The sequence below is a fragment of the Schistocerca piceifrons genome, chromosome 1 (genome assembly GCF_021461385.2).
Source record: "Schistocerca piceifrons isolate TAMUIC-IGC-003096 chromosome 1, iqSchPice1.1, whole genome shotgun sequence".
NCBI lineage: Eukaryota > Metazoa > Arthropoda > Insecta > Orthoptera > Acrididae > Schistocerca > Schistocerca piceifrons.
The window spans coordinates 64,674,764-64,691,113 of NC_060138.1; the positions used below are offsets into that span (position 1 = coordinate 64,674,764).

The 16,350-nt window shown below is 43.6% G+C and overlaps 1 protein-coding gene across 1 annotated transcript in view; it reads right to left on the reverse strand.

The window, feature by feature from the left end:
- The window catches only part of LOC124776685, a 712,754-nt gene that overhangs the window by 224,673 nt on the left and 471,731 nt on the right, over positions 1–16,350 (reverse strand). The window contains exon 3 of the mRNA XM_047251827.1: positions 3,880–4,065. Within this exon, the coding sequence (XP_047107783.1) occupies positions 3,880–4,065 (186 nt within the window). The remainder of the gene's footprint in view (positions 1–3,879; positions 4,066–16,350) is intronic.

Genomic DNA, 16,350 nt, shown 5'->3' on the forward strand with positions numbered 1-16,350 from the left:
AAAACTAACGTCTGTTCATTTCTGTTCTCTTTAACTGTCTCTCTCTCTGTATGTGTGTTTCTTTTGAGTGTGTGTGTGTGTGTGTGTGTGTGTGTGTGTGTGTGTGTGTGTGTGTGTGTGTGTGAGAGAGAGAGAGAGAGAGAGAGAGAGTGAGAGAGAGAGAGAGAGACCACAAAAACGTACTTGTTAATTAGCGAATGTTTGATGAATTTCATATGTAAATGAACGTAAGTATTACGTGTGAAGGGAAAAGACGAGAAAATCATGACTGGAATCTTCGATTACCACTCTCCAGCACTACCGATGCTTTTTTTCCCCATCTTTAGGTATTTTTCACTTAATGGAAATGCTCTTAGGACACGCACCATTGTTAAAAAATTGCCCTCAGTTGGTAATTGAACCTCATCCACCCATATTGTAAGCATTCTACCACAGACTCACGTGGCCCATCAACAAAACAGTCCACAAATTACTGAATTAAAGACCATCCTAAATTTCAGAGTCGATTTTGTGGTGCATCGAATTGCTTATGCTTTGGCTGACTGATATTTGAGTTCTGGACATCACGAACAATAATTATTAAAAAATTACAGAAAACAGATTGCCGTGCCGTCTTCTTGTGAATTTAGCCTATAACGGACCATCGTCATTGCTAACGCGCCTCCAAAATAAATTCTGCCGAGAAGGGACACGCTTAATTTGACCTCTAGCTAGGCCCACGATTCTTCTTTCAGAGAGAGTCGAACTGATTACGGCCGATGTTAGTTAACTGAGTGTTAACGAGAACATTACGTGATGGCAGACAATGAAATATGGAAGAACTCCCCTAAAATGTGTGCGAATTAATTAAGAAACATTTCAAAAAACACTTCGGCACAATTTAAAAATTTACCGCGGCATGCCGATGCACCTACCTTTGACTGTACGTAGCTGGCGTCTGTCGCAAGCGATCATGGAAGTTAAGATGTCGAAGTAGCAACTGTTTTGCTGTTACTAAGGACGTAACGAGGAAACTATAGTCTTTCGATTTCGGAGATAAAACTAAGTTAAGTCCGATGGGGATCAAAAGACGTGGAGGTAAACATTGTTAATCACAATGATTCAAAATTGTGTGCTAGAAGTACATTTACTGCTTGCAATTATATAAACTTGTCGTATCGTACGCTAAACGTAATTTTTGTAGGAAAAATATGCGACACATTCCGAAAGAAATGCCACTAGCAGGTGACAGTCGTGATTATAAATGAACTCGTGCTGTTAGATTCCTGTCTAAACACAGTTCGAAAATAACGACGTATTCTGGGAACAAGCGCCGAAAGTAGGAAATAGTCATGATTGTGAATGTCACCGCGGAAGGATCGCCCACGCTTTTGCTGCGTTTACACACAACAGAACTTCCGGCAGGCAGAAAACCAATTTTCGGAAACCATTTTCCCCTGTCATGTTTATCTGTTATGTCTGAACTGATTACGCTAGCACTATCAAATATCGGTTTCCTGAGCGTCGGCTGTTTTACACGAATGGTGTCCGTAAATCGTCTGCGCCATGAACCGAGGTTATCAGTACAAGAGTAATATTTTTAACATAGAGAGTGCACAGTTTCTTTGTAGACGTTATTGGAGTCATATGGAGGAGGAGGAGTAGGAGAATGAACGTGAAATTACACAAGAATCCTTCAGAAATAGTTTCAACGCAGATTAATGCCATAGAAAACGTTACATTAAACCACTGAAATTACGTGTGTTGTAGAAAAAATGCGAAATGGTTAACGGTGAAAAAATTTTTCTACTTCTACTTTCGGATGTTTGAAATGTCTTGAAAAGTTCCGAACGAGTAAAGTTACTTTTGCATTCCTCCACACAGAATTAGGGAATGATTTGTCACAAGCCTTTGTTTGTGTACGAAAGCCACTGTCACTAAAAAAGAGTGTGGGTACAGCAGATGACGAATTAGCCAGCTACGCAAAATACAGGGTAGTTGACAATGAGATCGATTTTTCTAACGCAGCCAGTGTGTAGTAATTTCTTTACCGCTTTTCAATTAATAAAGAACAAAAAATGTGCTTCTCAGAAACTGCATAAGGAAAATGAATAACTTCCTGCCTAGTCGAATACTCCTTTTTTTCCATATATACCAGATTGTGAATAATTAATGAAACGATAATAAATGGTTATTAGCAACCGCAGACATTTGCCTTAATGTTTCTCATTTCAACAGTTGCTATATATCAGGTATTTATTAATATCTGCAGTAAGTTATGTGAAGCATTTCGAGGATTTTATTAAACTGCCTACAAGAGCTAATCTCAACAAAATATCATTAATGAAATGTGAATTGCACACAGTAACAAAATTTTTGCGACATCCAGTTCTTTCAAAATTCGTGGCACAGAAAACAAAAAATTGGCTGTGACGCATGCGCAAATATTCATTTGCAGTGTGTCCAGTTCATCAAATCAAAAATATAAACATATCTTGCCGCGCGGGATTAGCCGAGCGGTCTTAGGCGCTGCAGTCATGGACTGTGTTGCTGGTCCCGGCGGAGATACGAGTCCTCCCTCGGGCATGGATGTGTGTGTTTGTCCTTAGGATAATTTAGGTTAAGTAGTGTGTAAGCTTAGGGACTGATGACCTTAGCAGTTACGTCCCATAAGATTTCACACACATTTTTGAAGCATTTGTTTAACGACAAAATAGTCTATTTCCCATTTTTCTGTTGCCACTTGAGCATCGTCAGTACGTTGTTAACCGTGGTCTTGAGCGGATGCAGACTTCAGTCCATCGTGGAGTACCGTCGATAAGTTCGTCAAACTCAAGCTGCAAATTGTCCAACTCTTCAATGGCGAGTCAGCCTAAGTGGCACAGAGTACGCGATCGTTGTCCGAAAACAGCTACTTTCAGTTCCACACATGTTTGGCTGCATTCATGTCAGGGGAACAGGCAGGCCCCATTGTGGTGATCGTAGCTTTCTGAAGGAACGTGATTACGAGAACAGCACAATGAGCACATGATTTACCATCCACCGAGATGCGATTTCCTTCTAAATGTTGGCGATATGGCCCAACTGTTGGTTGCAGAATCTCATCCCCGTACCGTAGGGTAGTGAGACTGGCCTCAACAACCAAGAGAGATGCACGGTGGACCCATGTAACCTCAGAACATCACTCCAATATGTTCAAATGTGTGTGAATTCCTAAGGGATCAAACTGCTGAGGTCATCGGTCCCTAGACTTACACTATCCTGTACTAACTTATGTTAAGAACAGCACACACACCCATGCTCGAGGAAGGACTCGACCCAATGATGAAGGATGCAGGACGTTAGCTACGAAGTCGACCAGCAGCGTGGTACGAGGCAGGCATACAGACCCACCCCGTAAGGTGGTGTAAGGCAGTTGCACTCGACGGAGATTACGTTGAAGAATGAATTTTGTAGCCAAACGAGTGTGTTGGAATCCTGAATAAAACCGACCTGCTTTCAGAAGAAAAAAAGATGTTGCTTTGCTGATTCAACGTCCCTCGCATATTCTTCTATCAGGAACGTAAAATTCCCTTTCAATCACTCCATCGCTGACACTATTCATATCGACAGCAGGAAAAGTAGACTAGATAGCAGACGAAAGCTTCCTTTTCTGCTAACGCCGAAGCAGAGAGCGAGCCGACAACTACCAAACCCATTTGCTCATTCGGGCATACCGTTTACACTAAAGAGAATTCTCGTTCCCTGATTCTTGTTTGCCTGTTTTCGCTCCTGTCTAAAACATGCTTACGAGAATTGAGTAACAGCGCAGTCAGGCCACTTAACGACGACTGGATAATGATGGCAACATGAGAGTGCCATACAGAGTGCCGGAGTGCAGTGAGCGGCGGGCCTGCCTACCTTGACGGAGTCAGCCTCGGAGCGGTCCATGACCTGCAGTATGAGCGCGGCCAGCATGTTGAAGCCCTGGCAGTAGCCGACCGCCTTGTTCCAGCGCGCGTAGGCCAGCAGCACCCGCTTCAGCAGCGCCTGGTTCTGTTCCGCCTCTGCGCCGCAGAACAGCGAACAGCCGGTGCGGTGCAGATCCTAAAACAACCATACAAACACCTAACTGTGATGTCCCAAAAATAAATAAAAAATAATTTTTTCATAATGCGGGGCTACAGTCATTATATATTTCTTTAAAGTCAGTACCCCCATTATACTGTTGTTTATTTACAGTGTCACGTTTACACTTACACAATCATGATTTCGGCCTAAGATCGCATACTGTCGTATTAAAATACACTATTAGACACATTGTCTAAGAGTCGATATTTCTGGCAGAGCCTACTGCTTTGTTTAATTACTGACTAGAGCATCTTCATAGTAAAGCTGGCGTACTCAGTAATGAAACAAAGCAGTAGGCTCTGCCAGAAATGTCGACTCTTAGACAATGTGTCTAATAGTGTATTTTAATACGACAGTAGGCGATCTTAGGCCGAAATCATGATTGTGTAAGCGTAAACGTGACACTGTAAATAAACAACAGTATAATGGGGGTACTGAGTTTAAAGAAATAAATAACAAATGACAGTGAATTTAAATAAAAGAATGACATAAATAAAAGAATAACGTTATAGTCAGTTCAGTTCGCATCATCGGTAGGGAACAACGAGGGCTGCAGTTCGAGTAATCCGTACATGTACGAGGGCCGTTCCATAAATAATGCCTCCAATTTTTATTCATGGAAACTACAGGAGATACATAAATCACAACAGGACAGCTAAATAGAGCAATATTTAAGATACATGCTGTCATTTTTCCACAGTCACCACCATCCGTTAGGCACTTTTGCCAACGATGGACCAGAGTCTGCACATCACGCTTGTAAAAATCGGAACCAATCGAGACTGACCACTTCCTTACACCTTTGACAACAGTATCTCTGTCTTGAAAATGTTCGCCACGTAGTCTATCTTTCAGAGGCCTTAAGAGATGGAAGTCTGAAGGCGCTAAATCTGGACCGTACGGTGGATGTCGTAAGTTAGTCAAGCTGAATTTTGCCAAGGGATGAGTTGTCGCAAAACTAGAGTGGAGCCCGGCGTTATCATGTTGCAGGTGAAAGTTGGTCTTCTTCTCTGGCCTCATCCTATAAATTCGGGCTTTCTGGTTAGTCAGTGTCGTCTTGTAGCGTGTTGGACTGACAGTTTCTCCAGGCTCCAGGACATCCAAAAAAACCACATCCTCGGTATCCCAGGAGACTGTGCACATCATTTTGCATGCAGACGGTTGTGTCTTGATTTCTTATTTGACGGAGAATTTGCTTGGCACCATTCCATGGACTGTCTTTTGGACTCCGGTTTCTGGTGGCAACAGCACGTCTCATGTCCGGTGACGATGCTATTCAGAACATTGTCACCTTCAGCTTCATATTGGCGAGCAGGTCCCGACAAATTTCCATTCAATGAGTTTTTTGTTGCTCTGTAAGCATCCGCAGAACCCATCTCGCATAGACTTTGCGATAACCAAGATGTTCAAGCATTGTTTCCAATTCACTACAGCCGACGTTCAGATTTACGCAAAATTCTCTGGCCGTTATCCGCCGCTCAGCGCGGATGAGATGATCAAGACGCTCTTTATTGCGAGGGATGACATCTGTGCAGGATCGACCCGGCCGTGTCACCACCTTGAAAATGCCGAAATCATCGCCTCACGTTGCTGACGACTATTGTTCGTCTCCACACACCTTTAGCAAGCGTCGGTGGATTTGAATGGGTGCAGTTTCTTCAGCTGCGAGGAATTCAATCACACGTCACTGTTTTATACGCGCGTCCATGTGAGACTCCATTTTAGAACACTCCTGGCGCCAACTACCGCAGAACAACGGAACTACCTGCAAATGAAACAGGAAGGTTCAAGCATTAGTACTACACCAACGACGTTTGGCGCGGACGTCGAAAGTCGCCACAAAAGAATAGGAGGCATTACTTTCCGAACGACCCTCGTATAATACCAGAAGTCAAAAAGTCTAACACAAGTCCAAAAGCAATCAACAGATCAAAAGATGTAGTCATACATACATACACTGATGATGCAAAACATTATGACTACCTTTTTAAAAGCGTGTTGGTGTGCTTTATAAGTAATATAGCAGCGATTCTATGTGGCTTTTGGTCGACAAATATTTCGTAGCTTTCCGAACGTACGTGATATGTGATACCAGATGTCAAAGCACAGGCCACGAAATTCCGTAAATTGGCGACCGGTGGTTCGTGGGCGTGGAGATGGCACATGGTGGTATCCGAGGCGAATCTGATAGCCAGAACATGAACGCGCTATTACTTTCATGCTCCTCAAACCACTGTAGAAAGTTTCTGACCTTCTGACGGACACTTATCCTGCTGGTACACTCCTTCGCCGTTGTGGAATATGTAAAGCGTGGAGAGATGCACGTGGTTCGTAACTGCGTTCACGTAGTCCACAGCAGCCGTGGTGCCTTCACGTACGGCCGTAGGTCCCGTGGGAGGCCCCATAGCAAATACTGCCACCAGACTCAGACTGCACGTTGTGGTTTATGTCTCGTCTGGCCGACAGCGTTTCCGGACACGACCATCGACCTGATGTGGCAAACGACTTGATTCATCCGACCACGCGACACGTTCCCGTCAATCCACCGTTACATCTTGACGATGCCGTGCCCACTACAATCGTAACTGACGACGTTGTCGGGTCAACGTTGGAACTTGTAGCAGTCTTCTGCTGTAGAGCTGCATTTTCAGCAACGTGTACTGAACAGTGGGTTCCTGCACCAGTATCATACTCTGTATTCAGATCTGCTGAACATCCACATCTCTTCTGTTTTATGAAGCGGGAAATCCATCTGGCTTCTACGTTCTGTGGTGAGGCGTGGACGTGTAACACCCTCTCGCCTGCTCGTAAGCTCACCGTCCTTCAACCATTTTACACAGATGGTGAAGACAACAGCACGAGCAGATCCTAGTTTCGCAGCTTGGGAGGTGCTAGTTCCCAGATGATAGACCGTAACAGTATGTACTTTGTCAATGTTTCTTATATCAATGGATTCCCCATTTGCAGGTCATATCGTCGCTAGAATGATTCTTCGCTTGTACACTTTCCTTACCTAGTCACGTGCCCGAAAAGCCAACGGACGGCATTCAATCAACGGCGTGCAGTTGTCAGAATGTTTTCGCTCATCAGTATATACAGGATGTTTCCGTAAGAACGTGCATAAATGTAACAGGACATAGAGAATGCTCCACTGAACAATTTAATGTAGGGAACCTGGAGTCGGAGAAGCCAGATTAAGGAGATGTGGAAGTCTTGTCTACTGTTTTCCAGTTTATTTACAACTAACATGTGTACAAGTTTACACGGAATGTGCTTTTTTTACGCCTTTATTTCCTGCAAGGAAAGGAGGAGGACGAGCCCGATTACAAGGAAGTCATGATGCAGGTTTTGTTTTCTTTACATATCCATGAGGTGACACTCTTGTATCGTGTTTACATTGTCCCGTGATAGAACGTGCTATGAATCAACGACAGACCCAATTATTACTCAGTGCTACTCAGAGACGTACAGTAGAACACAATACGATGGAGCAGTACCGGTACAGTTTCGCATAACTCACTGCCATGCACCTTCTGTATGGGAAGTGCGTTACAATGCTCTCGCTTCTGAAAGGCTGCACAGGGAACGATTTCCTAACTGGCATCAGATGTCGCGACGAGTGTTTATTTCTCTCTATCGACAGATGTGAAGACTAGTTCACCGGAAAGAATTGGTTGCCATAATTGTATCTGTCTGCTACGTGATTCGAAACACACCATGGATATTTGTTAGAGTGCGTCAGAATCTTGTTCGTCGACGTCATGCTTGCACTGCGGTCGATGGCCGTCAGTTTCAGCATATTTCGTAAGATTACAAATGATAAGTTCATTGCCTCAGTGATAACATTTGCAGTTAACTGTATCTAATGTAAATAAAAAAATACACAGTAATGTGATTTTATTCCTATTATTTGCTTAAGGTGGCTTCTCCGACCATAGGTTGCCTGCTTCAAATTGTTCATTGGGGCATTCTCTATGTCCTATTACATTTTTGCATGATCTTATGGAAACACTCTGTATATGACGCGGAACGCTATACAGTAATTTTAACTAATGCTTTAGATCATAAAAGGTGCCATAACATATGCCAGAAATGAGTTTCTAGCAAAGTATGCAAAATCCGAGATGACAATTTGTAAACGGTGACGTTGAGTGATAACAAAAGGAACCGATGAAAGAACTGAGTTCGACAAACGTCATCCTGACGCCACCTGTATGAACCTAACGAAATCAAAGCAGATTTGTTATAGAAATCTTTCTACGATATGCAACGGCGTAATGAAACAATTTCGTAGAAAATGACAAGGAGCAGAATGTGGAGTTCCATTGTCGCTGTACTACCAAATCTCTGCCACCGTGAAGGAAATCAAAACGTATTCTCAAAGAAGCACTAAAAGCACATAACCATGACAATTATAAACTAACCTCCGCCCAGGAAATCGCTGAGTATTCCAAATAAAACCGTACGACATACACCATTTGACAACGTCTCTCTTTTATTATTATTTCATTCTCTCAATGGGGCTGAGCTGGTAGAGGCAATGTCCTAGCGCGTCAGCAGTGCAGATTTACGATTATACATTCAAAACTGGTAAAAACAGATGCTGACATTAAAAACTGATGGTTTTGGTGCATTGATGACGACGTCGATAATGACTGATGTGCCGTTGTTGTGCTGTTGACGAAGAATATGTTGGTGCTATTGATTGTCCTGTGATAGGCTCTGAAGGACTGATGATCAGCTCCAGATAAAGCAGGAGTATGGGAACAGCTGTGAGCAGGAACTTGAAACTAATATTAATAAGGAGATGGGCGAGGGTCTACTTTGGAGAAGGAAGTATTTATCACTCTAGATGTGAAGGATGCGTTAAAAGATAAGCTTGTCATGGTTGGAGATGACTGGCTAGAGTTGTCTGGGATGCGGTACGCAGGAGCAAACAGGGACTTTTTGACAGTAATAGCTAGCTCTGGGAACGGTTTAGGAAAAATTTAGTAGTGGTATTGAGATGCAAGATGGAATTGGCAGCCAGCTGGATTTGTTGGAGTACGTGCGCACGGACAAAGGTATGGATAATTTGTAGGAATGTGATGACAAAGTGGTTGTCGTGTGGGTGGGAGATGTATGGAGTTGTCAGGGGGAAGCGGCATGTCAGATGTGCAGACAGCGACAGTAGATCAAGGTTTGGTGGTGGGGCATTTAGCCTTAGGAATAGGTTGGATGGGACAGATCACAGATACTGAAATACGATTGTGTTTGTAGCTTGGAATATTGTTTGAAATGGTGGTGCGAGTTGAAGATAATGTTTCCAGTGATTTGCTTTTTTATTTGAAAAATTTTCCATGAAATCCCGTCCAGTTCACACATTTTCCAAAAGAGCTACCCCATCTGCAACGGCTCGGAACTTGTTCGTGAAGTGTGTGGGAGGGGCCCTCCCAGACCCCTTGGTTTTCGTTGCCAACTTTCCATACGGACAGCCACCGAAATACTCAAGTTGTGGCGTCATAATGTAGTGCATATGCACAATTTTCGAACTACAGCGGAGCAACAAACACGAGAAAAACTCACAAGTGCAAGAAAACTGTCGTGCACAGAGCACAATAGGTAACAGGGAATACTGGAAGAAGAGTTGAAGCATCTGACCACTCTGGAAGAAACTGTTACACAATGTGATCTGTTTTCAGGTTTATTTGACTATGCTGTTTATGGTACCATACGATGGGAAGAGTATTAACCTAGAGGACTGTGTACCCAGGAACACACGCTGTTTTTCGGGCGCTACTTCAGTCTAGTGAAAAATTTTAGAATCACGTCGAAGAATGCTCACCAGACAGCTATAAGCAGATTCCGCAATTTTCTACAGTTTCTATTTTTGTCAGACGTAAAGTTGTGTTTTGTACAGCATTTGTAAATATTTAGGGTCTACATTAAAGTGCTGTGCAATATATTAGAGCTGTTTGAAATATATTTCTAATTCTTCGGAAACAGAATTTTTTGGTGAGTAAAATTCTATATATTTTTAGAACTTTTTGTATAACATATGAGAAGTTGAGCATCGTTCGTGCACCATCTTGCACCTTGAAACAGAAGAAGGTGTTTTACCACATGTGATACTTGCAAAAGCACTGAGTTTCTTTAATGTCCTAATAGTTCTACCTCTTTTGAAAATTCGAATTTGAGTTAGTTACTTGCACATCCTATTTAAAAATGTATTTACCTTGTAAATGGTTTTTGATAATACCTATGCTTAATCTGATTTCACTTATTGGGGATTGATTGGTCTCTAGTTGAGTAGAAACCTAACACATATACAACTAAATACAGTACTAACAAGATTATCTCGAATACGACGCTTTTAAATTCCATTAGAATATTTGTTTCTAGATACACGACCATGCTGTTTCTTGGAACGTGTTTTCAAGTTTGAAGAACCCTTAAGTTGTTGGAGTAATATTTTGGAATTTCGTAAAAGACTGCAAAAGAGAATACAATCGTTTAAAATGTATTATAAAAATATAATAAGTACCTATTACGCGACTGGCTAGTGGCGGATGTGTGAAAAGTGTATTAAGGTCCAACGCACAACGTTTATACAGGGTGACAATCATTAAACAATATGAAAAGAACGTAAATTAGTTACGAACTACGGCGTGCACACACTTTATTCATGTAAACGTCATTAAAGATATTTTGGTTTCGGTTATGAAATGTTCGTTATGGCTGCCATCATTGGCGATGACGTGGCGCAGACTAATAGCGGAATAATGCGTGACCTGTCGATGACGTCCTGAATGGCTGTTTTCAGCTCAGCAATAGTTTTGGGTTTATTGTTGTACACCTTGTTTTTAATATATCCCCACAAAAATGACTGACTTGTTGAGATCCGGAGAATATGGCGGCCAATCGAGGCCCACGCCAGTGGCTTCTGGGTACCCCAGAGCCAGAATGCGATCCCCTAAATGCTACTCCAGGACATCGTACCCTGTTTCTTCGGTGGGGTCGAGCTCCGACTTGCATGAACCACATCGTGTCGAAATCAGGGTCATTTTGGATAACTGGGATGAAATCATCTTCCACAACCCTCACATACTGGTCGGTACGCAACGTGCCATCAAGGAATATCCCACCGATTATTCCGTGACTGCACAGTGCACACCACACAGTTGTGTTCTCAGTCCCACATATGCCCCAATTTTGCTTATTGATGAACTCATCCCAATGAAAGTGGGTCTAGTCACTAAAACAAATCGTACAGCGCATTCTAATTCTCGTCATGGCCCACGGCTAACCGTGCAGTTTGAACGTCCTAACTCTAACCGTTCAGATGTTATGACGATTTTATTTCAACAATTGTCACCCTGTATGTACATTCGCACATCATTTCCTATATGAGAACTGAAGGTAGGAAGCTGTTTGGTGTGCTGTTAATAGTGACAGGAGTTTCTTCTTTAATTTGACGTGCAGTTGAACAATTTCCTTGGAACTGAAGGGCGGGATTGTTTGCGGAAACAGTTAGTGTAGACGCCCACTACTGAAACTGAAGACTGCGTTTTCGTGTCGTAGGATGAAAGTTGCAGAGGCACTTACGGAAATCTCTTTATCAATTTTTAAACTTTCGGGACAGCTTCATTATCGTGATTTGGGGAGTTTTATGCTAGGTCAACCACTTCAGCTTACTGAGTAACTCGTAGTAATTGAATTAAAGAATTGTGTTCGTGGTACCAATTATTTTCTATCGCCTGCATTCGTCTTTCAATAAATCAGAAGTGCATCATGTGTTTTATTTGTTGACGTATAGAGTCAAGAAAGCATCAGCATCACACATATTGAATATTCACAGCGTATGAAAAGAAAACATATGATTTGACCGAGTCGAGCAAACGGCTTTTTTGCTCTATATTCCCTTAGTTAGGGAAAGGTAGTTAGTTAGGAAAGGGTAGTTAACCTTTAGCGAAAGTTCCTTGTCACCACCAACTAAATACGTGCTTTTCCGTCTACAGTACATCTACATCTACATCTACATCTGCACGGATACTCTGCAAATCACACTTAAGTACCTGGCAGGGGGTTCATCGAACCACCTTCACAATAATTCTCTGTTATTTCACTCTCGAACATCACACGGGAAAAACGGACACCTACATCTTTCCCTGCGAGCACTGATTTCCCTTATTTTATTGTGATGATCGTCTCTCCCTATGTAGGTCGGCGTCAATAAAATATTTTCGCATTCTGAGGTGAAAGTTGGTGATTGAATTTTCGTGAGAAGATCCCACCGCAATGAGAAATGCCTTTGTTTCAATGATGTCCACTCTGTATCATATCCATAACTTTCTCTCCCCTATCTCGCGATACTAAGAAACGTACTGCCCCCTCTTTGAACTTTCTTGATGTAGTCCCTTAATTGTCTGTTATGGATCCGAGACCGCGCAGCAATACTCCAAAAGAGGACGGACAAGCGTAGTGTAGGCAGTCTCTTTAGTAGATCTGTTGCATTTTCTAAGTGTTCTGCCAATACGTCTTTGGTTCGCCTGCCCCCAAACATTTTATATGTGTTCTTTCCAGTTTAAGATGTTCGCAAATACGTATTTACACTACTGGCCATTAAAATTGCTACACATCTACATCTACATCTACATTTATACTCCGCAAGCCACCCAACGGTGTGTGGTGGAGGGCACTTTGCTTGCCACTGTCATTACCTCCCTTTTCTGTTCCAGTCGCCTATGTTTCGCGGGAAGAACGACTATCTGAAAGCCTCCGAGCGCGCTCGAATCTCTCTAATTTTACATTCGTTATCTCCTCGGGAGGTATAAGTAGGGGGAAGCGATATATTCGATACCTCATCCAGAAACGCACCCTCTCGAAACCTGGCGAGCAAGCTACACCGCGATACAGAGCGCCTCTCTTGCAGAGTCTGCCACTTGAGTTTGCTAAACATTTCCATAACGCTATCACGGTTACCAAATAACCCTGTGACGAAACGCGCCGCTCTTCTTTGGATCTTCTCTATCTCCACCGTCAACCCGATCTGGTACGGATCCCACACTCATGAGCAATACTCAAGTATAAGTCGAATGAGTGTTTTGTAAGCCACCTCCTTTGTTGATGGACTACATTTTCTGTGGACTCTCCCAATGAATCTCAACCTGGTACCCGCCTTACCAACAATTAATTTTATGTGATCATTCCACTTCAAATCGTTCCGTACGCATACTCCCAGATATTTTACAGAAGTAACTGCCACCAGTGTGTGTTCCGCTATCATATAATCATACAATAAAGGATCCTTCTTTCTATGTATTCGCAATACATTACATTCGTCTATGTTAAGGGTCAGTTGCCACTCCCTGCACCAAGTGCCTATCCGCTGTAGATCTTCCTGCGTTTCGCTACAATTTTCTAATGCTGCAACTTCTCTGTATACTACAGCATCATCCGCGAAAAGCCGCATGGAACTTCCGACAATATCTACTAGGTGAAAAGCAATGGTCCCATAACACTCCCCTGTGGCACGCCAGAGGTTACCTTAACGTCTGTAGACGTCTCTCCATTGATAACAACATGCTGTGTTCTGTTTGCTAAAAACTCTTCAATCCAGCCACACAGCTAGTCTGATATTCCGTAGGCTCTTACTTTGTTTATCAGGCGACAGAGCGGAACTGTATCGAACGCCTTCCGGAAGTCAAGGCAAATAGCATCTACCTGGGAGCCTGTATCTAATATTTTCTGGGTCTCATGAACAAATAAAGCGAGTTGGGTCTCACACGATCGCTTTTTCCGGAATCCATGTTGATTCCTACAGAGTAGATTCTGGGTTTCCAAAAACGACATGATACGCGAGCAAAAACCATGTTCCAAAATTGTACAACAGATCGACGTCAGAGATATAGGTCTCTAGTTTTGCGCATCTGTTCGCGACCCTTCTTGAAGACTGGGACTACCTGTGCTCTTTTCCAATCATTTGAAACCTTCCGTTCCTCTAGAGACTTGCGGTACACGGCTGTTAGAAGGGGGGGGGGGGAGGGCAAGTTCTTTCGCGTACTCTGTGAAGAATCGAATTGGTATCCCGTCAGGTCCAGTGGACTTTCCTCTGTTGAGTGATTCCAGTTGCTTTTCTATTCCTTGGACACTTATTTCGATGTCAGCCATTTTTTCGTTTGTGCGAGGATTTAGAGAAGGAACTGCAGTGCGGTCTTCCCCTGTGAAACAGCTTTGGAAAAAGGTGTTTAGTATTTCAGCTTCACGCGTGTCATCATCTGTTTCAATGCCATCATCATCCCGGAGAGTCTGGATATGCTGTTTCGAGCCACTTACTGATTTAACGTAAGACCAGAACTTCCTAGGATTTTCTGTCAAGTCGGTACTTTCGAATTCACTGAACGCTTCACGCATAGCGCTCCTCACGCTAACTTTGACATCGTTTAGCTTCTGTTTGTCTGAGAGGTTTTGGCTGCGTTTAAACTTGGAGTGAAGCTCTCTTTGCTTTCGCAGTAGTTTCCTAACTTTGTTGTTCAACCACGGTGGGTTTTTCCCGTCCCTCGCAGTTTTACTCGGCACGTACCTGTCTAAAACGCATTTTACGATTGCCTTGAACTTTTTCCATAATCACTCAACATTGTCAGTGTCAGAACAGAAATTTTCGTTTTGATCTGTTAGGTAGTCTGAAATCTGCCTTCTATTACTCTTGCTAAACAGATAAACCTTCCTCCCTTTTTTTATATTCCTATTAACTTCCATATTCAGGGATGCTGCAACGGCCTTATGATCACTGATTCCCTATTCTGCACTTACAGAGTCGAAAAGTTCGGGTCTGTTTGTTATCAGTAGGTCCAAGATGTTATCTCCACGAGTCGGTTCTCTGTTTAATTGCTCGAGGTAATTTTCGGATGGTTCACTCAATATAATGTCACTCGATGCTCTGTCCCTACCACCCGTCCTAAACATCTGAGTGTCCCAGCCTATACCTGGTAAATTGACATCTCCACCTAAGACTATAACATGCTGAGAAAATTTATGTGAAATGTATTCCAAATATTCTCTCAGTTGTTCTGCCACTAATGCTGCTGAGTCGGGAGGTCGGTAAAAGGAGCCAACTATTAACCTAGCTCGGTTGTTGAGTGTAACCTCCACCCATAATAATTCACAGGAACTATCCACTTCTACTTCACTACAGGATAAACTACTACTAACAGCGACAAACACGCCACCACCGGTTGCATGCAATCTATCCTTTCTAAACACCGTCTGTGCCTTTGTAAAAATTTCGGCAGAATTTATCTCTGGCTTCAGCCGGCTTTCTGTATCTATAACGATTTCAGCTTCGGTACTTACTATCAGCACTTGAAGTTCCGGTACTTTACCAATGCAGCTTCGACAGTTTACAATTACAATACCGATTTCTGCTTGGTCCCCGCATGTCCTGACTTTGCCCCGCACCCTTTGAGGCTGTTGCCCTTTCTGTACTTGCCCGAGGCCATCTAACCCAAAAATAGCCCAGTCCACGCCACACAACACCTGCTACCCGTGTAGCCGCTTGCTGCGTGTAGTGGACTCCTGACCTATCCAGCGGAACCCAAAACCCCACCACCCTATGGCGCAAGTCGAGGAATCTGCAGCCCACACGGTGGCAGAACCGTCTCAGCCTCTGATTCAGACCCTCCACTCGGCTCTGTACCGAAGGTCCGCAGTCAGTCCCGTCGACAATGCTGCAGATGGTGAGCTCTGCTTTCATCCCGCTAGCGAGACTGGCAGTCTTCACCAAATCAGATAGCCACCGGAAGCCAGAGAGGATTTCCTCCGATCCATAGCGACACACATCATTGGTGCCGACATGAGCGACCACCTGGAGATGGGTGCACCCTGTACCCTTCATGGCATCCGGAAGGATCCTTTCCACATCTGGAATAACTCCCCCCGGTATGCACACGGAGTGCACATTGGTTTTCTTCCCCTCTCTTGCTGCCATATCCCTAAGGGGCCCCATTACGCGCCTGACGTTGAAGCTCCCAACTACCAGTAAGCCCACCCTCTGCGACCGCCCGGATCTTGCAGACTGAGGGGCAACCTCTGGAACAGGACAAGCAGCCATGTCCGGCCGAAGATATCAGCCTGAGACAGAGCCTGAAACCGGTTCGTCAGACAAACTGGAGAGGCCTTCCGTTCAGCCCTCAGGAATGTCTTTCGCCCCCTGCCACACCTCGAGACGACCTCCCACTCTACCACAGGTGAGGGATCAGCCTCAATGCGGGCAGTATCCCGGGC